Below are 22,125 nucleotides of genomic sequence, written 5' to 3'. Positions count from 1 at the left end.
TACTGAGCATCTAACTCTCTGTGCCAATAGATTATCATTAAAATAGAAACCAGAACTAGAATTACATTTTTTATTGTTTAAAAATTAGATGTGTTTAAGTAGTTCAGCATGTTAATACTACTTAGTGGCTTTTTCCCCTCAATATTCTCCAGCTTCCTGCAGAATTGACTCCTGGTAGGGCTGCTGGTAAGGTTACCATCTGTTCTGTATGCGTGTGGGCTTTTGAATGATGAATCTACGTGCACTTAATTCCATGCTTACCTTTGAATAATGTGGGATTCTGTGTTCATCCAAACAAATGGGAAAGATTTGTCCATTCCTGCATTTCTCATTCCTTTTCTGTATCGGTATCTCAAAGTTCAACTATCTCGGCTAATCCTTGCAATTGCCTTCTCAAATCTAGTCTCTAGAGAACTACAAACAAGAGAAAATCTGCAGATGCTGGAAATCCAAGTAACACACAAAATGCTGGAGGAACTCAGCAGGGTAGGCAGCATCTATGGAAAACAGGACAGGACTTGCTGAAGGGTCTCGGCCTGACACATCGACTGCAGTTTTTTTCCCCCATTGATGTTGTTTGGCCTGTTGAATTCCTCCAGCATTTTGTTGTGTTACTCTACAGAGCTATTCTGCCTGATCCTCCAAATCCCTCCCATCCACATACATATCCAGACTTCTCTTAAATGTTGCAATCAAATCTGCATCCACCGAGACTTCCACTGGCAGCTCGTTCCACACGCACACCATCACCCTCGAGTGAAGTTCAGCTTTCACCCTCAGCCTAGTTCCAGTCTCACTCAAGCTCAGTGGAAAAAGCCTGCTTGCATTTATCTATACCCCTCATAATTTTGTATACCTCTATAAAACCTCCTTTCACTCTCCTATGCTCCAGGGACTAAAATCCTAACTTATTCAGCCTTTCCTCGTAACTCAAGTTCTCAAGTCCTGGCAACATCCTTGTAATTTTTTTTCTGTACTCTTTGAATCTTATTGGAACATGAGAGAGAAAGAAAGAGTTTGTCCAGCATTGTGTGTCTTTTGCCCTGGATTTCCAGAAACTGTAAAATCTCTTGAGTGTGTATATAGGTCAATCACATTTCCTTGCTTTTGATACCTTGTAAATTATGGATTTTGCCTTCAGCATCCTTTCAGGCAGTGCGTTCCAGATCCTCAAAGTTTATTGAATGAAATAATTTCTTTTCTCAACTCAACTAAATTTACTTAGTGATGCAACCCTTCTGACCATTTGGGCCATGCCATCCAAACAACATGACAACTTCGTTCAACCCTAACCCAATCACGGACAATTTACAATAAGCAATTAACCTACCAAGTATGTCTTTGCATAGCTGGGGAAAACCCACAGGGAGCACATACAGAGACTCCTTGAAGAACGGCAAGAATTGAACTCCAAACTCAGGAATGGCCCAAGCTATAATAGTATTGTGCTAACTGCTACGCTACCATAGAACATTACAGCACTGAAACAGGCCTTTTGGCCCTTCTTGGCTGTGCCAAGCCATTTTTCTGCCTAGTCCCACTGACCTGCACCTGGACCATATCCCTCCATACAGCTCTCATCCATGTACCTGTACAAGTTTTTCTTAAATGTTAAAAGTGAGCCCGCATTTACTAGTTCATCTGGCAGCTCATTCCACACTCCCACCATTCTCTGTGTGAAGATGCCCTCCCCCCCCATAATGTTCCCTTTCAACTTTCCCCCCTTCACCCTTAACCCATGTCCTCTGGTTTTTTTCTCCCCTAGCCTCAGTGGAAAAAGCCTGCTTGCATTCACTCTAAATATGCCCATCATAATTTTTTATACCTCTATCAAATTTCCCCTCATTCTTCTATGCTCTAGGGAATAAAGTCCTAACCTATTCAACCTTTCTCTGTAACTCAGTTTCTCAAGTCCCAGCAACATCCTTGTAAACCTTCTCTGCACTCTTTCAACCTTATTAATATCCTTCCTGAAATTTGGTGACCAAAACTGCACAGTGCTCCAAATTTGGCTTCACCAATGCCTTATACAACCTCACCATAACTCTTATACTCAATACTTTGATTTATAAAGGCCAGTTGTACCAAGAGCTCTCTTTACAACTCTGTCTACCTGTGATGCCACTTTTAGGGAATTATGTATCTATATTCCCAGATCCCTCTGTTCTACTGCACTCCTCACCATTTACCTTGTGTGTTCTACCTTGGTTTTTCCTTCCAAAGTGCGATACCTCACATTTGTCTGTATTAAACTCCGTCTGCCATTTTTCAGCCCATTTTTCCAGCTGGTCCAAAGCTTTGAAAACCTTCCCCACTGTCCACTACACCTCCAATCTTTGTATCATCAGCAAATTTGTTGATCCAATTTGCCACATTATCATCCAGATCATTGATATAGATGACAAATAACAATGAACCCAGTACTGATCCCTGTGGCACACCACTAGTCACAGACCTCCACTCGGAGAAGCAATCCTCCACTACCACTAAACACAAAGTACACTGCAGATGCTGTGGTCAAAGCAACATGTACAACATGCTGGAGGAACTCAGCAGGTTGGGCAGCATCAGTGGAAACGAGCAGTCACTGTTTCGGGCCGAGACGTTGACTGCTTGTTTCTACGGATGCTGCCCGACCTGCTGAGTTTCTCCAGCGTGTTGTACGTGTTGCCTCCACTACCACTCTCTGGCTTCTCACATTGAGTCAATGTCTAATCCAATTTAGTACCTCACCATGTATACCTAGCGACTGAATCTTCCTAACTAACCTCCCATGCGGGACCTTGTCAAAGGCCTTACTGAAGTCCATGTAGACAACATCCACTGCCTTCCCTTCATCCACTTTCCTGGTAACCTCCTTGAAAAACTCTTAATAGATTTGTTAAACATGACCTACCATGCACAAAGCCATGTTGACTCTCCCTAATAAGTCCCTGTCTATCCTATCTCTTAGTACTCCTTCCAATAATTTACCTACTACTGACATCAAACTAAATGGCCTATAATTTCCTGGCTTATTTTTAGAGCTTTTTTTAAACAAGGGAACAACATGAGCTATCCTCCAATCCTCCGGCACCTCACCCATAGATACCGACATTTTAAATACATCTGCCAGGGCCCCTGCAATTTCAACACTAGTTTCCTTCAAGGTCTGAGGGAATATCCTGTCAGGTCCTGGGGATTTATCTACTCTGATTTGCCTTGATAGCAAGCACCTTCTCCTCTTCAATCTGTATAGGTTCCGTGACCTCACTACTTGTTTGCCTTATTTCCATTGACTCCATGCCAGTTTCCTTAGTAAATACAGACACAAAAAAACATTTAAGATCTCCCCCATTTCTTTTGGTTCCATACATAGTCTCCCACTCTGATCTTCAAGAGGACCAATTTTATCCCTTTCTATCCTTTTGCTCTTAATATACCTGTAGAAGCTCTTTGGATTACCATGCTGCTCAAATCCTAGTTTAAATTTATGCCCATCTTCCCTGAGTTACTGACTTCTTTTCTGAAGTAAGTAGATCCTCCCTATCTAACCTGTTCATAACTTTGTGCACCAGAATGTAAACTCCATTCTGTCTCCTTTCTTCCAAAGCAGTTAATCCCTGTGTAAATGTTTTTGCCTCGAGTGAATTGCAGCCCTGGAATTATGCATGTAAATCTGAACACTCTTGTCAGTGCTATGACATTGTTCCTGAAGTGTAATGACTGGAAGTCAAGTTCAAGTTCAGTTTATTGCCGTTCAACTGTACACATGTATACCACCAAATGAGACAGCATTCCTCTAATCAAGATGCACAGCACAGTACATATAATTGACACACAACACTTAAAGTAATATTACCACAAATAAATCAACAAATAATAAGGTGCATTTATGACACAAGTTACAAAATAAACGATGTAACACTACACGCACTTCGTACATAATGAGACCTGGGTGGTGGTAAGGAGTTCAGTTGTCTCACAGCCTGGGTGAAGAATCAGAATCAGGTTTAATATCTCTGGCATATATTGTAAAATTTGTTACCTTAGCAGCAACAGCAGTACATTGCAATTCTGGATAAATATAGGGGAAATAAATAAATCAATTGCAGTATGTGTACAGTCACCCTCCTTATCCGTGGATTCTGCATGCGCAGATTCAACCAACAATGGATCGGGAAAACCCGGAAGTTCTCTCTCCAGCACTTGTTCTTTGAGCATGTACAGACTTTTTTTTCTTGTCATTATTCCCTAAACATTGCAGTATAACAACTATTTACATAGCATTTACTTTGTATTAGGTATTATAAGTAAGTCTTATTTATCCTTTAAAATTGTTCTGATTGTTGACCGACTGTAGCCTAACACTTTTCCAATGATGGATGGCGTTTCATCTCTTTCTGATCACTTTATTATTTCCACTTTATTTTCAGTCGTGATTGTTTTCTGTCAATGGAACAAAAACTTTGTAGGCGGCGGGTCCCGAGCTCCACTGGGTCCTAAAGTCCACTGCACTGAGACAGGATAAATAAGGGACTTGAGCATCCACTTGGGGGGGGGGGGGGGGGGGGTCCGGAACCAATACCCTGCAGATAAGAAGGGCGGACTGTAAATGTGTATTAAACTGTTAAAAATAGTGCAAAACATAAATAATTTTTAAAAAATGAGATTGTGTTCATGGGTTTAGTGTCCGTTTAGAAGTCGAATAGCAGAGGGGAAGAAGCTGTTACAACTTTTTGATCCTGTGTAGTAGCCAACCCCCCCCCCCATACCAGCTGGTGATGCAGCCTGTCAGAAAGCTCTCCTCGGTACATCTGTAGAAATTTTTGGGTATTTCAGGTGTCAAATCAAATCTCCTCAAACTGAAATAAAGCTGCCATCTTGCCTTCTTATGATGCATCGTTATGTTGGGACATAGAACATAGAAAACCTACGGCACAATACAGGCCCTTCGGCCCACAATGATGTGCTGAACATGCACTTACTATAGAAATTACCTCAGGTTACCCATAGTCCTCTGTTTTTCTAAACTCTATGTACCTCTCCAAGAGTCTCTTAAAAGACCCTTTTGTATCTGCCACCACCACTCTCACTGCAGCCCATTCCACGCACTCACCACTCTGCACTAAAAATAAACAAGCAAATAAATAAATAAATTAGCCCTAACATCTCCTCTGTACCTGCTTCCAAGCACCTTAAAACTGTGCCCTCTTGTGTTGGCCATTTCAGCCCTGGGAAAAAGCCTCTGACTATCCACGTGATCAATGCCTCTGATCATCTTATACACCGCTATCAGGTCACCTCTCATCCTCCATCTCTCCAAGGAGAAAAGGCCAAGTTCATTCAACGTATTATCATAAGGCCTGCTCTCCAATCCAGGCAACAACCTTGTAAATCTCCTCTGCACCCTTTCTATAGTTTCCTCATCCTTCCTGTAGTGAGGTGAGCATGGTTCTTCAAGTGGGGTCTGATCAGGTTCGGGGCGGGGAGGGGTGGAGAGTTATCAATCATGGTAGGCTCATCTTGGAGAAGGAGAACTCAAGCTTCTGCTACCTTGAGGGAAGTCCCACTCATGGGGTAGTCTTCAGGAATAAACCCTGAAGAAAAATCTGGGCCCAATAAGGCAGTCCCACATTGAATTCAGTGCTGACTGGCAATTCCTGTGATGCTGCAGGTGCCAAACAAGTCTCTGCCTTTCCTTTGGATTCATCAGCTACATGGAGAGGGGGAGTCTCCTGCATGGGCAACAGCTTGCTCTCTATATTGTACTGCCCTGGCTTGCATAATTGCATTCTTGAGTAATCAGCTAGGATGCAACATCCATGCTCAAACCTGACCAATGGAGGGCCTCCTTCTAATGCTCTGTGCCTGTGATTCTGCTGCAAGTATACTTTAATTACACCTGTACATACATGTGCTCTTGCAATTAACAACAAACCTGACTTTGACGTTGTGTAGGAGGAACTTCGGAATCATCAGGTAGGCAAAAGAGTGATAGGTGTTGCAACCAGAGAAAACAGATGTATTGGCTTACAAGTTCATCAGAGATGGGTTTGATCTGAAGTGGTGCAGAAAGAGGGTGGTGCAGTAATGGTCATTGCATGGCAAAAATTAAAATTATGGTCTAGAACCTGAAGAAAGTAATGAATCAAAGAAATTGTAAAACCGTTTCTGAACCCAGTTGGTGACCATCTTAGCCACTGCCTGGAAAAAAAGATAGAACATAGAATAGTACAGCACATTACAGGCCCTTCAGCCCACAATATTGTGCCGACCTTCAAACCTTGCCTCCCATATAACACCCCACCTTAAATTTCTCCATATGCCTGTCTAGTAGTCTCTTGAACTTCACTAGTGTATCTACCTCCACCACTGACTCAGGCAGTGCATTCCACACACCAAGCACTCTCTGAGTGAAAAACCTTCCTCTAATATCACCCTTGAACTTCCATTCCCTTAATATCACCCTTGAACTTCCCTCCCCTTACCTTAAAGCCATGTCCTCTTGTACTGAGCAGTGGTGCCCTGGGGAAGAGACGCTGGCTGTCCACTCTATTCCTCTTAATATCTTGTATGCCTCTATCATGTCTCCTCTCATTCTCCTTCTCTCCAAAGAATAAAGCCCTAGCTCCCTTAATCTCTGATCATAATCCATACTCTCTAAACCAGGCAGCATCCTGGTAAATCTCCTCTGTACCCTTTCCAATGCTTCCACATCCTTCTTCTAGTGAGGTGACCAGAACTGGATCAGGTTAGATTCTCAGAGATCCAGGAAATTGCTCACTTTCTCCACTTCTGATCCCTCTGAGGATTGGTTCATGTTCCCCTGTCTTACCCTTCCTGAATTACACAATCAGCTCTTCTGTCTTTCTTACATTGAGTGCAAGGTTGTTGCTGCAACACTAGTCAACTAGCTGGTATATCTCACACCTCTATGCCCTGTTGTCTCTGTCTGAGATTCTGCCAATAATAGATGTATCATCAGCAAATTTATGAATGGCATTTGAGCTTAGCCACATAGTCACGGGTATAGAGCAAGTAGAGCAGTGGGAAAAGCGCACATCCCTGAGGTGCACCATTGTTGATCGTCAGTGAGGAGGAGATGTTGTTATCAATCCATACAGGTTGTGATCTTCTGGTTAGGAGATGAGGATTCAAGTACAGCGGCCCAAGCTCTGTAGGTTTTTTGATCTTGACTGTAAGAATGATGGTGTTAAACACTGAGCTATAGTCAAAGAACAGCATCCTGATATGGGTGTTTGCATTGTCCACATGCAATCTCCATGGCTCTCCACATGGCTTTAGACCACCTGGACAACACAAACGCACACGTCAGGATGCTGTTCATCGACTATAGCTCAGCTTTCAATACTATCATTCCCGCAGTCCTGATTGAGAAGTTGCCGAATCTGGGCCTCTGTACCTCCCTCTGCAATTGGATCCTTGACTTCCTAACCAGACGACCACAATTTGTGTGGATTAGTGATAACATATCCTCTTCGCTGCGGATCAACACTGGCGCATTCAGTGGTGTGTGTTTAGCCCTCTACTCTACTCTCTATATACACATGGCTGTGTGGCTAGGCATAGCTCAAATACCATCTATAAATTTGCTGATGATACAACCATTGTTGATAAAATCCCAGGTGGTGGTGAGATGGTGTACAAGAGTGAGATATGCCAACTAGTGGAGTGGTGCTGCAGCAACAACCTCGCATTCATTGTCAGTAAGACAAAAGAACTGATTGTAGACTTCAGGAAGGGTAAGATGAAGGAACACATACCAATCCTTAGAAAGGGATCAGAAATGGAGAGAGTGAGCAGCTTCAAGTTCCTGGGTGTCAAGAAATTTGAGGATCTAACCTGGTCCCAACATAATGATGTAGTTATAAAGAAGGCAAGACAGTGGCTATACTTTATTAGGAATTTGAAGAGATTTGGCATGTCAGCAAATACACTCAAACTTCTGTAGATGTATCGTGGATAAAATTCTGATAGGCTGTATCACTGTCTGGTATGGAGGGGCTACTGCACAGGACCAAAAGAAGCTGCAGAATGTTGTAAATCTAGTCAGCTCCATCTTGGGTACTAGTCTATCTTTAGGGAGCAGTGTCTCAGAAAGATAGCGTCCGTTATTAAGGCCCTCCAGCACCCAAGGCATGCCCTTTTCTCACTGTTACCATCCGATAGGAGGTACAGAAGCCTGAAGTTACACACTCAGTGATTCAAGAACAGCTTCTTCCCCTCTGCCATCTGATTCGTAAATGGTCATTGAATCTTTGGACACCACTCACTTTTTAAAAAAATGTACAGTATTCCAGTTTTTGCATGCTAATTTATTCAATATACATAATTGATTTACTTGTTCATTTAATATAGTTTTTTTCTCTGCTAGATTATGTATTGCATCGAACTGCTGTTAAGTTAATAAATTCCACATCACATGCCGGTGATAATAAACCTGATTCTGATTCTGATCTAAGGTCATGTGAAGAGCCATTGAGATTGTGTCTGCCATAGACATGATGATGGGCAAATTGCAGTGGGTCCAGGTCCTTGCTGAGGCAGGAGTTGATTCTAGCCATGACCAACCTCTCAAAGCACTTAATCACAGTAGATATGAGTTCTGCTGGGTGATAGTTGTTAAGACAGCTCACATTACTCTTGGGTGTTGGTATAATTGTTGCCCTCTTTGAATTCGGTGGGAACTTGCAACCATAACAGTGAAAGGTTGAAAATGTCTTTGAATACAACGGCCAGTTGGTAGGCACAAATTTTCATAGCCTTACCAGGTACTTTATCCGGCCCTACTGCCTTATGAGAGACAGCATTATGTCAGCCTCCAAGACAGAGACCACAGGGTCACCAGGTGCAGCAGGGATCCTCACAGCTGTAGTTATATTCCGCCTTTCAAAGTGGACATAAAAGGCATTGAGCTTGTCTGGTAGTGAAGTATCGCTGCCATTCATGATGTTGGGTTTTGCTTTGTAGGAAGCAATGTCCTGCAAACCCTACCAACGTTGATGCGCATCTGATGTTGCCTTCAACCTTGTTTGGAGTTGTTTCTTTGCTCTTAAAATAGTCATCCACAAGTCATAGCTGTTTTTTCCCATCCTAACCATCCTTGTCCTAGTGCTATGATATCTCCTACCTGATGAGTGTTTTGGGGGGGGGGGGGGGGTGCATCATTGATAATACTAAGGATCCTGCATATGCAGCACTAATGATAAGTATCTTTGAGTAGAAGAGAGACCCCAATGATCCTCCTAGCAGTCTAGGTTCTTGCATTAAGATGTCTTGTAATTCCCGTAGCCGACAATGATGCAGCTGGTCAGGACACTCTCAATGGTACAGTGTTCCATTTCTGCTATCTCTTGTCAACTCTTAACATGATCTCCTTTCTCTAGTATTCTTTGCTTTCAGGATCAAATGTGCCCTAAGTATCACCTTATCTACCTATAGTTCAGTCCTTAAGGATTAGTAAATATTCAACACCTTATCTGCTTTTACTAATTTCTGTAACCTATGATTTATTGTGTCTTCTCTTTCCAGTCTTCATTATAAGGATGTACTATGATTGAATTCCTTTTGCCATTTTTATTCCAATGTAATCTGTCTATTGGTTACTTCATGTGACCAACAACTTGCTCACTTTGAGCCAGAAACTGTTTTTTGTGTTGTTGATAAACTTAGGAATTTTAGCATCTAGATTTAACTCCAAATCATTTAAAGGTGCATGATCCAGTCTTAATGCCATCTCAAAAATGCTGATAGCCATTGGATGTTGGCACTGAACTAATTTTCATTTCCAGCTGCTCTCTTCATGGATGGTGTGTCCTTTTGCTATGGTCATATTCCTTTTTTACTCCCCACTTCTTTAGTGCATTATTGCACCTGTAATCTCTGGTCAAGCAATTCTGTTCACTCTCTTAACTGTTGTTCCACCACTCCTTTAAAACCTGTCTAATTAGACCAAGTTTTATTCTAATTTAGTTTACCTTGTACCTTAATGCTTTGTTATATTAAAAGTATCATGTTAATATGAAGAATTGTGTGAGGTTACTGCAGAAACATTTGTGTGGTGTAAGTCTTTGAGTAAACTTGGGAAGGGACTGCATCTGATCATACCAGCACTCTACCATGGCCAAAGTGTACTAATATTTATCTGACTTGAAATACTTTATATTGTTCTGCATTATGCTTTAACAGGGTGGTGTGCTGTTCAACAATTGGGAACTGGTACAAAGTTCAAAGTAAAATTATCAAATATACTACCTTGAGTTTCATTTTCTCATGATGCAACCAATCAAGATAGTCTCCACTCCGCATCTATAGAAGTTTGTCATAGTTTTTGGTGACATGATAAATGTACACAAACTTCTAAATAAGTAGAGGTACTGCTGTAAGCACTTTATGATGACTCTTGTGCGCTAGTCCCAGGACAGATCTTCTGATATGATTAGAACTACTGACCCTCTCCATCTCCAATCCCCTAATGAAGACTGGCTTATGGACTCCTGGCTTCTTCCTCCTGTAGTCAATAATCAGCTCTTTGGTTTTGCTGACATTGAGAGGTTGTTGCTGTAGCACCATTCAACCAGCTTTTCAGTCTCCCTCTTATCTCCTGATTCAGCCAACAATTGTTCTGTCATCAGTAACCTTAAGTACAGCAGTATTCAAACACCTTCTGCTATGGTTTTGCCTGCTGGATTAGGCACTGAGAATTATGTTCACACCACTTCTAAAAGACATTCTGTAACTTTTGCACAAATGTTGAATGAGTTCTGTGGGTTTCCTGCAACTCAGTGATTAGCCTTGATATAATCTTTTTTTATTTGGAGATACAGCATAGCAATGGGCTCCTCCGGCCCAGTGAGCCATTGAGCTGCCCAGTTACACCCATGTAACCAATTAACCTACCAACCAGTATGTCTTTGGAAATCTGGGAAGAAACCAGAGTACCTGGAGTAGATCTTGTAATCTTTCATATTATCAGATGAAACTAGGGAGCATGACTGTCCATTGTCTTTCTCAGAACTTATCCACCTGTCCTGCTACCTTCAAGGATTTGTGGACATGCCATCCAGGATTCTTCTGATCATTTAGTTCTTCATATTCTGCCACTGGTCAAGTATGCTTATCATTCCAAAATGCATTACCCTGTACTTGGATTGAATTCTATTTGTCACTTCCGTTTCTCTTCTAAATGATGAATTGCTATCTTCCAGTCTGTCAATGGAGATTATCAATCTGTAGGAGAATAACTCTTCCAAACTCTTCCACAGATTGATCACAGCATTGTTCAGTCATGTAATGTGAGCAGCTACATTGCAGTTAGGCTAGCAGAGGGGTACCCATCCTGGGGTCCGTGGACCCCTCAGTAAATGGTAGGGATGCATGGCACAAAGAAGGTTGAGAACCCCTCGGCCAGAAGCAAGAACTGAGATCTTCAGAGTCATGAAAGTTTACCACGGCAGGAACTAATAGTTCATAACTTGGTATCTCTGCTGGCAGAGAATGAGCTGAAAGAATGTCTTAAGAGGATAGGCTGAGTGAGCTAGGGCTATTCAGCTGGAGAGAAGGAAGATGAGAGGTGACTTGATAGAGGGTATACAAGGCAAGAAGAGGTATAGATCAAGTGGAGAAGCAAAGACCTTTTTTCCCCAGGGTGGAAATGACTAATACAAAGAGACATAACTTTAAGGTTTTGGAGGAAAGTATGTGGAGAGATGCCAGAGCCAGGTTTACTTTTCACACAGGATGGTGGGTGTGTGGAACGCCCTCTAGGAGTGGTGTAGAGGCAGATACATTAGGGATTCTTAGGTAGGCACATAGGTGATAGGGAAATGGATTGTTATATGGGAGGGAAGGATTACATTGATGGAGTAGGTTAAAAGATCATCAGAATATTGTGGGCTGAAGGGCCTGTACTGCTCGATGTTCTAATCCAGTGTTCCAGCTCTTGTGCAGTAGCCTTGCTGGTAGCTATGCTTCCAAGGTACATCAGTGCAAAAGGGTTTTTTTTCATTGTACCACCATTTGAGTTGGCAGCAAGTTCCATTCTTACCTATCGTGCTTCAGAAAAAACAATTCTCTAATTATAAACATGAGAAAATCTGCAGATGCTGCAAATCCAAGCAACAGACACAAGATGCTGGAGGAACTCAGCAGGCCAGGCAGCATCGATGGAAAATTCTCTCATTATGCTATTGCTGTCTGGATGGGAGTTGCTTAGCTAAGAGAGAAGTCTAGAACCTAATTATAAACAGCTTCATCTGGGTTTCCTCTGGACTGAGAGAACAAGCCTATCAAACCATGTTTTTTTCATAGTTAAGAATCTTCAGTAATAAAAGCAGAAAATGGAACTTTCAGCAATTTAGGGAGCATCCATGGGGAGAGAAACAAAGGTAATATTCTTTCAGTTAGTTTCTGGAGTAACAAAGCATAACACACACAGTTACAGAAGCTTTTGGGGAAGAGAATTCTAGAGCTTCCCTACTGTCTGTGGGAAGAAATTGCTACCCACTTCAGAAATCTCAAGAAGGCACCTTGGTCAGCATGACTGAGCTGGGCTGAACAGCCTGTTTCCTTGCTCTATAATTTCTGTTGTACAGGGAGCGGAGAGTGTGTGTGTGAAAGAAAAATTATTTGGGTACTGTCTATTCCTCTACAAACTGGAAATCAGCAATTTACTTTGGTTATAAATAACTGACTTCCAATGTTTTAAGTTTATTGCCTAAATTTGTTCTAAGCAGTGAATGCTGCAAGTTTTTTCAAAATTGTGGGTTTACAATCTGATTATAAAATGTACAAACAAAGCGACAAGTTTATTTGAATGTTTTCTCTGCAGAGAACGACAAGATGATGATGCAGATTTCTGGACAAAGTGGTAATTTGTGATTTGGTTTGAGTTTTTCAAAGGAACTGACTTGAAATGTGTTTAGAATGTAATACTGCAGGGTCCTTAGCATTGTCAATGATCCCTCCCATCCATCAAACAATCTCTTTGACCCCCCCCCCCCCCACCACCACCATCAGGCAGGGGCACATAGCATTAGGACAAGGACTGTTAGGATGGGTCTCCCAGGCTGTGAAACTACTATACTTCCTGTCACCGCCCAGGTTTCATCGCGTATGAAGCACCAGAGGTGTTATACTGTTTACTTTTTAATAGGGTTGTAAATTCACCTTATTTGTTCATGTACTAGTGGTATTAAATTGTGTTACGTGTGAGTACATGTTTTATACAGTGCACCTTGTTCCAGAGGAACATTGTTTAGTGATATACATATGTATGGTTGAATGTCAATAAATTGAACTTGAGTCAGTCCTCCCCCTGAGCAGATGCCATGGCTCCACTTTCCTCAGATCTCATCTTCCATTTTAAAGCTGAGAATGTGTGCAGTTTGAATTTGCAAGGGGACTGGTGAGAAAAATGAGAGCTTGGGTTGGGGCTCTTGGCATGAAATAGAAGGCACAAATAGGCCATCGTGCTCCTCGAGCCTGCCCAGTTATTCAGTATGATTTTGGTTGATGTATACTGGCTTCTCTGGCACTTCCTCATAATACTTAAATCCTTCATCTTTCAAGTATTTATCTATATTTGCCTTAAATAGATCTAATGATCTGGTCGCTACTACTCTTGGGGGGAATTTCAGAGTTTCCCTGCCATCTGAGGGAAGAAATTTCTATACATTTGAATTCTAAATGACCAGCCCTGTATTTTGCAACTATGTCCCCTTGCTCAAGACTTCCACTAGCAGAAACATCTTAATATCTATGGGATCTTGTCGTCCTTTTTTCTTCTAAACTGAGGAACACGGATCCACACTATCCAGCCTGTCTGGATAGGACCTGATTGTAAACTTAAATTCGCCGGACCAAACAACCACAGCACAAAAAGATCGTTACTTATCTTTTCACCAGTTTATTTTTCGAGCTAAGCCAGCGAGGGAACTTGGTCCTGACATCAGGGGGAGGGGGTGTTAAACACAACGGGAATACAGTGATACTCAAAGCAGGTTCCTTGTATCCAGTCTATTCCGCAATTTAGTTTTCGTGGTTCTCGGCACTTGCTTCTGTCCCACTTGTTCATGTTTTTTCTGCTGAAAAAACTCAACTGGTTTGTCTTTTAAGTGCAGGATGCTTGGACTCAAGGTGCTGAAGCAGTTTTGAGGGTTTCATTGCCTCATTAGACAGCCTCCCGGCCTGAACTGCAGCCTCCCACCTGCCCGCCGCTAGCCGCCTTGGCCAGGTGCGGCTGGTCGTGGGTGGGGTGAGAGAACGAGGTCAGGGCCGGAGGTCCCTGTGCCGGGACTGCGGTGGTCGCAGTCCAGAGAGAACGACCGACCGACCGAGCAAGGAGTGCGACAGGGTGCCTGCCTCCATTGTAGGATTTGTCGGCCGACAAATTTGTTTCAGTACATCGCAATGTGGTAGCTATTCTGATACTTACGGAATCCTGAGCCTGAATTAGGTTGTCTGTGAATATTTTAGCAGAGTTCCCCACAAACATTCAGTGTGCTAAACAGGTTTAGAGGTGGCACCCATCTGTCCGTGCTCCAGGCCATCAGCGACGGCACTTCCCGAGGCCAGCCAGTGATCCCTGGCGCGAGGCCATCACTGCATTGAGGAGACTGATGACCTCGCATGCATTCAAATTCAACGGTGGGTGTGACAGGGAATGAGGAAAGGTGCAGCTGACTCGTATCATTTCCTTGCAGCCCGGTGGTTGGGACCACTGAATTACACTGTGTAGTGCGGGGGAGCTTCACGCATGCGCACTGGGTAGAAAGAAGGGAACTAAAACCCCGCAACCCAGAAACAATCTCTCAACAGTATTTATGTATTTATATTTCTTTGTTTTTCAGGATTTACTGGGAAAGTCTCAAAGATCGACCAGTCGATCGCGATCGACGGGTTGGCGACCACTAATTTACAGGAATCTGAAAATCCCCCAATTCCCTTAAAACTTTATCACTGTCATCTGAGGAATTAGTGTGCTGAATCTCTTCTGTACAACCTCCAACACTACTATACCCTTCTTCCATTAGGCACCAAAATTTGGGCGATACTCCAGGTGTGACCTAACCATATACTGTACAACTATAATAAAATTTCTTTCTGTCTGTCATCATCGGTCAAAGTTCAGTCCTTAGTGCAGCAGTTCTAGAAGGCAGCTCACCACCGCCTTTTTAAGTGCAATTAGAGCCATGGAACACCATAGCACAAACAGGTCCTTTGGCCCATCTAGTCTGTACTGAACTACTAATCTGCCTAGTCCCATTGACCTGCATCTAGACCATAGCTCTCTATACCCCTCCCATCCATGTACCAATCTGAATTTCTCTTAAATGTTGAAATCGAACCCACATCTACAATTAGGGATGGGTGAAATACTGTTGACTCAGCCTATAAAGCCTGCTCACATCCCTTGAACAAATGTTTTAAAAGCCACTTGTCGCCTTGCACACTTATAAGATCAAACTGGTAACTTTCTGGGACTCATGCACTTGGACACCTAGATATTTCTGAATTTCACTTGCAGCCTTTTTGTGTGGGAAGTAATTTGTCTTTTGATAACCTCTTCCTCATGGACAACCTATGGACTCACTTTTAAGGACACTACAACTCGTGTTCTCAATATTTATTGCTTGCTTATTGATTATTATTTGTTTTTCTTGGTTGCAGGGTCTATTGTCTTCTACATAGATTTTCCTTGTTTGTTGTGAGCCTTTTCATTAATTCTATTGTGTTTCTTTGTACTTACCATGAATGCCTGCAAGAAAATCAATGTTAAGTTAGTTGGGAGTGTTGTGGATACTCTGGGGGGTTGTCAGAGATTACAGTGTAACATCAGTAGGATGCAGAACTGAGTTGAGAAGTGGCAGATGGAGTTCAACCCAGAAAAGTGTGAAGTGGTTCATTTTGGTAGGTCAAATGTGAAGACAAAATATAATATTAATGGTAAGACTGTTGGCAGTGTGGAGATCTTAGGGTACAAGATCTTAGGGTCCGTGCCCATAAAACACTCAAAGCTGATGCATAGGTTGACATTGTTATGAAGGCCTATGGTGTGTTGGCCTTCACCAACTGTGGGATTGAGTCCAAGAGCCAGGAGGTAATGTTACAGCTGTATGAGACCTTAGTTAGACCCCATTTGGAGTACTGTGTTCAGTTCTGATCACCTCAGTACAAGAAGGATGTGGATACTATAGAGAGAGTGCAGAGGTAATTTACAAGGATGTTGCTTGGATTGGAGAGCAAGCCCTATGAAAATAGGTTGAATGAATTTGGCCTTTTCTCCTTGCAGCAATGGAGGATGAGAGGTGACTTGATAGATGTATTTAAGATGATGAGAGGCATTAGTCGTGTGGACAGCCAGAGGCTTTTTCCCAGGGCTGAAATGGCTTACACGAGAGGGCATAGTTTTAAAGTGCTTGGACGTAGGTACAAGAGGGTTGTCAGGTAAGTTTTTCACACAGTGTATTGGGTGCCCGTGATGGTGGTAGAGGCAGATACAATTGGGTCTTCTAAGATATTCTTAGATAGGTACATGGAACTTAGAAAAATAGAGGGCTATGCGGTAAGGAAATTCTAGGCAGTTTCTAGAATAGGTTACATGGTTGGCACAACATTGTGGGCCGAAGGGCCTGTAATGTGCTGTAGATTTCTATGTATATGGTGACATGTACTTTTATAATAAATTTGTTTTGAAACTTTGGAGTATTGTTCACTTCCCCTCATTAAACTTCATTTGCCAAGGTTTCACCCACTCTATTTATAACCCATGGCAGAATCAGTTTCCTCATCAGAGCACAGCCTTCCTATTTTCATATCACCGACAAGCTTGGAAACCTTCCATTTTGTTCACTCTCTCCTTCAGGTTGTTAATGTAAGTCATAAACAATTGAGGCCAGGAAGTGATCCCTGGGGTATCATTCCAGGCTGAAGAAGAAAATTTATTCCCATGATCTTCAATCTGTGCTGGCACTAGGACTAGGCCTCATGCCATGGTGTCACCTGTTGCAGGCACCAGGAGGGGAGTCACTAGAAGTGGTGTGGCGCGGCATCCCTGCTGGACTGGGGACAGGCCCGTCCTGGCGGTGCTGCACTCCAGTTTTCACTTGGTGGGAGACAAGGTGGATTACATGCCTGTGTTGGTCTGTAGACTGCTAAGGACTTGTTCTTGCCAACAGCATTCATGCTCCATCAATGTCACTTAGGGAGTTGGGCTGTGTTACTGTACTGTATATATTTTTGTGTGACTGTATGTTCACTTCTGTATTATATATTTTCCTTCTGCTGCCTGCGTGGGATGATGAGTCTATCGGGACCCTGAGGACTTGTGGAAACTGTGTGGTGGTTTCTTTCGAACTTATAGTCTTTTAAAATCTTTGGACTATTTTTACTGCGTCCATGGTCTTTTTTTTAATCAATTATGGTATTGTTTGCACTGTTGTAACTATATGTTAACTATGACTATATGTAACTTTGTGGTTTTGTGTAGGTCTTGTACCTTTAGTTTTTGGTTTGTTGGGTGGTAGAGTTCGTCTCCTGACTTGGTGTGTCTGGGTAGTCTTGTTTTGTCTGGTGGACTTGGAGCTCCTTTCCGGGGAACGTGCTAAGATGGTAGCGTGATATTAATATGCAGCAGCCTCTCTGGACTCTGGATTTGGGGATTGCCAAACATTATGTGGATTTTCTGGTGTAGTCTGTTTTGTTGTGTGCTTTTGTGATATCATTCTGGAGGAACGTTTCATTTTTTAACTGTATTGCAGTTGTAGTTTCTAAATGACAACAAATTGAAATTCAATTCAATATCTGCTATATGTGCCTTGTGTGTTGTATGACTATTGGTACTGTATTTTGTATCTTGGCCGCAGAGGAACCCTGTTTCTTTTGGCTGTATTCATGTATGGCCGAATGGCAATTAAACTTGAACTTTCTGTTGATTAAAGTTGAATGGAATGAATCCCACTTCAGAATTTTAAGTGTGAATCTCATCTGGAAGTCATTTCCTTTGCATTATTTTATGTTCTTTCTCTGTTCTCTGCTTCCAGTGGTGAAAGAATTTCAGGAGTATGTGGAGCCTGAGGAAGGATCCCACGGATCTCCGCAGAGGAGAGCAGCTGTGCCTGGTCAGGAAGATGAGGAGGTAGTCTTGCCGTTGGGAGAAAACGTACTTACACACAACCTGGGCATTCCGGTACTGGTTGTCTGCACAAAGGTAGGTTTCTTCTCCAGAGACTCCCAACTTAACAAAAGGTTATAGGAAGGATATCAAGGCTTTAGAGACAGCATAGAACAGATTTACCAGAATGCTACTTGGATTAGAGGGCATGTGCTACAACAAGAGTTTGGACGAACTTGGTTTGTTTTCTCTGGAATGGCACTGGCTGATAGAGGTTTCTAAGATTGAGGCAGAGATAGATTATCTTTTTCCAAGGGTTGAAATATCTGGCATTTAAGGTGAGAGGGGGTAACTTAAAGATGTGAGGGGCAGGTATTTTTACAGAGTGGTGGATGCCTGGAATACACTGTCTGGGATAGTGGTAGAGGCAGAAATATTAGAGACTTTAAGAGACATTTAGATAGGCACACAAATGTGCAGAAACTGGAAGGATATGGACACTGTGTAGGCAGAAGAGATTAGTTGGTCATTTGATTACTTATTTAGTTGGTTTGACATGACTTTGCCTGAAGTGCAGAGTATTTTTTATTACAATAATGGAAGTATAGAAAATGGGAGCAGGATGAGGCCTTTAATTTTCCTGTCAGTTTGTAGGCCTAGTTTTCCCCTCTCATTTCCATTGATCCCTTTATGCATATTGTTTTTTCATGCTGCGTGGTATCCAGAGTAGCATTCATTTCATTCTCCAAGATACTTGTGTGCTGAAGAGTGAAAATAAATAATCTTGACCGTTTTAGCAACTTAAAAAACCTGCTTTTGAGAATATTCTTACTTGACCTCCATCTCCTCTGTGGTAGAGAATTCCACAAGTTTGGATAAATTATTTTCTTTTGATCTGGATTTTTAAAATTAAGTGTTGCTATGAAAACCCCCGCTGACATCGGTGAACAAGCTGACCCCATCTCATATCAATCCTAGACATTGGTCTAGTAAACCTTGGTTGCACTCGTCCATATCAAGAATATCTTCCCGTAGATAATGCCACCAATACTGCACAGACAACTCCAGATGGAGTGTCATCAAGGCCCTGTACAACTGCAGTGAGACAGCTTGTATCTATACTCCAGTCTTTTTACAGCACAGACTGATGTGCCATCTTCCACCATGGTCGCTCACTACATTTGGGTGCATACTTTTGATGATGAGGGCACATCCCTTTCCCCAACAACTTACCATAATAGGTAGTCAGAACTGCCTGATGCATCACTGACACCAGCCATCAAGGACATGTATGCAGAAAGGTGTCGGAAAGGACCAGTAACTTCATGAAGGATCCCAACCGCCCTGCTCAAGGACAGTTCCTCCCACTTTCATCAGGGAGGAAGCTGTGTAGCATCCACGTCACGACCACCAGACTCAAAAAAACGGTTACTTTCCTTCCCTAAGCAGTAAGGCTGATCAACACCTTCATCCACTAACCCATCCCTCCACACCCCCAACCACCACTACTTTATCATTTCTTGTCAGTCATCTTTATGGACATACAATTGATCTATGTATATAAGCTATCTTGGTATTTAAATTTATTGCAATTTTTTTATTATTTATCTTATGCAATTTTTTTTCTCTTTTCTCCTCTTCTTTGTGCTGTATCGGATCTGGAGTAACAATTATTTCATTGTCCTTTATGCTTGTGAGCTGGAAATGACATTAAACAATCTTGAATTTCGGCAGGCATGAGTGCAAGCAGAGAATGACTGATATTGACTACATAGAGCCAAATGCTGTTTGTTTATGGTCAGCACCAGTATTGTGGCTGAAGAGGCTGTGCTTGTGTTGTTCTGTCTGTGCTTTGTTCTGTTCGGGTAATGGCTTTTAAAGCCAAAGAGAAAGACCTCATTTCTCCAGATTAAAACATCTGGCCATTCACCTCACTTTCTTAAATCTCTTAAGCAAATCTCGGTTTTCTGCACATTTGGAAATGTTATGTAACTGGTTTGGATAAGAGAACTAATTTAGTAGCTGGCTCCCAAAAGAACCTACTAGTCACCCTGGGGGAGAAAGATACTTCGACTCCTGTTGTTTTCTGTCTACTGTCTTTTCTCAATCCCAATGCCATATGCTTTAATTTTGTACATTAATCTCACATGGGACTTTTATCTAAAAGCGTAATCTGAATACTGTACATCCATTGGTTCTCCCTTGCCTATTCCATTCATTACATCCTCAAATTTTCCCTTTCACAAGCCCATACTGACTGTGATCAGTCTTGATAATTAATGTTCTCCAAGTTGTTTTGTTATTTTATCTTTTATTATCGATTCTAACTTTTTCCACGTTACTAACATTTATTTATCGATACAGCATGGAGTTTCTGGGCCCTCGAACTATGCCTCCCTGCAACCCTCAACAACCCCAATTTAATCCTAACCTAATCAGGGGACAATTTACAGTGACCAATTAAGTTTGTCTTTGGACTTTGGGAGGAAACTGGAGCACTCAGAGAAAGCTCACACATTCCACAGGGACAATGTACAAGCTCCTTACAGAGAACCCAGTATTGAACTCTGAACTCAACGCCCCGAGCTGCAATAGTGTCACACAGTAGCATAGCAATTAGCGACGGCTAGGCTTGCTGGTCTGTAACTTCCTGCGTTTTCCCCGTCCTCCTCCTCAAATTAGTAGAGTTACATTTGCCACACTGCATGCAATCTTTAGGAACTGCTTGAGAGTCTAAAAGATTTTGGAAGATGACTTCAAAATCTTTGCTGTGCTTTAGTTCTCTGCAGTGTGGATTATCAGGCCCAGGCAATTTGTGTGTATTTCCTTTGTTTATGATTTTCTTCAGTCTCTTGCACCCCACCTCTATCCCTAATTGAGAGGTTAATTACCTTCTGGCATTTGTGGAAGGCAAGGTTTGGGTGTTGCTAATGTTCCCTTTATCGTGTGATTGAGTAAGCTGGTGATTTGGAGGCTGACTCATCAGTTCAAGAAAGTCCCTGCTTATTCTGTGGTTACTTGATCTCTGGTTTACCAAATAAAACGCAAAATGTATTTTTATTGGTGGTGAGGATGTTGGAAATCTGAAAAGAAGTAAAAAAAAATATATTGGAAATACTCAGTTGGTCATGCAGAGGAGGGGAAGAGCTGATGTTCAGATGAGCAACATGAAAAATGCTGGAGGAACTGGGCAGGCCAGGCAGCATCAATGGAAAAGAGTACATTCGACATTCCATCAGGACCTGTTGAAGGGTGTTGGTTTGAAACGTCGACAGTACTTTGTGTTGTACAGTGCCAGCAATTTGTGAGTGTTGCTTGGGTTTCCAGCATCTGCACGTTTTCTCTTGTTTGTGATGTTCAGAAAGAAAGCTTTGACTATACATGTTAACTTTGCTTCCCTTTCATTGATGTGTCTGAACTGTTGTGTGCTTCCAGCACACTCTCCATGTTTAATGAACAAAAATGCCATTTGGTCCACAATTGTGTGTGAAAATTTATGCTATGCCTGAGCAACCCTGCCCAATAGGTTAACCATCAGATCTCTCCATTCCTTTCACCTGATATTTTCTCTTTACACACTGCATCTGTCTGCATTCTTCATCAAGTTCAAGTTTAATTATCATTTAACCATACATGAATGCAGCAAAACAAAACAGCATTCCTCTGGGGCTGAGGTGCAAAACATGTTACCAACAGCACATATTGTTACAATAGCAGGAAAATGTTTTGTCGCAAAAATAAATGACATGGCCCGTCCCTAGTTGGCATGGCCTGCAGATTGATCGTGCTTGGGATTTTGTCCTAATCCAGATTGTCCAACAGTTCATTTGTCGGATGCCAAAGAAGCTGCAAACATTTCCGTGTAAAATGTTAGTTTTCCAATTGGGATGGATTTACTCATGCTGTGGTTGGCTTCCATGATGATGGCAACCAATCAAGTTCTCAAGTCAAGTTTATTGTCATTTAACTATATACAGTGCCTACAACAAGTATTCATCCTGCTTGGGAGT

At 42.1% G+C, this 22,125-nt stretch overlaps 1 protein-coding gene across 2 annotated transcripts in view; it reads left to right on the top strand.

Annotated features, from left to right (window-relative positions):
• Positions 1 to 22,125, top strand: part of dync1li2 (dynein, cytoplasmic 1, light intermediate chain 2) — a 147,806-nt gene that overhangs the window by 49,123 nt on the left and 76,558 nt on the right. For both annotated transcript variants that reach the window (XM_059993299.1, XM_059993298.1), the window contains one exon: positions 18,045 to 18,211. In XM_059993299.1, coding sequence (XP_059849282.1) covers positions 18,045 to 18,211 — 167 coding nt within the window. The remainder of the gene's footprint in view (positions 1 to 18,044; positions 18,212 to 22,125) is intronic.

Source organism: Hypanus sabinus, chromosome 17 (assembly GCF_030144855.1).
Source record: "Hypanus sabinus isolate sHypSab1 chromosome 17, sHypSab1.hap1, whole genome shotgun sequence".
Classification (NCBI taxonomy): domain Eukaryota; kingdom Metazoa; phylum Chordata; class Chondrichthyes; order Myliobatiformes; family Dasyatidae; genus Hypanus; species Hypanus sabinus.
Note: the sequence above shows the minus strand (reverse complement) of the source record. Positions and strands in the feature narration are given on the sequence as shown.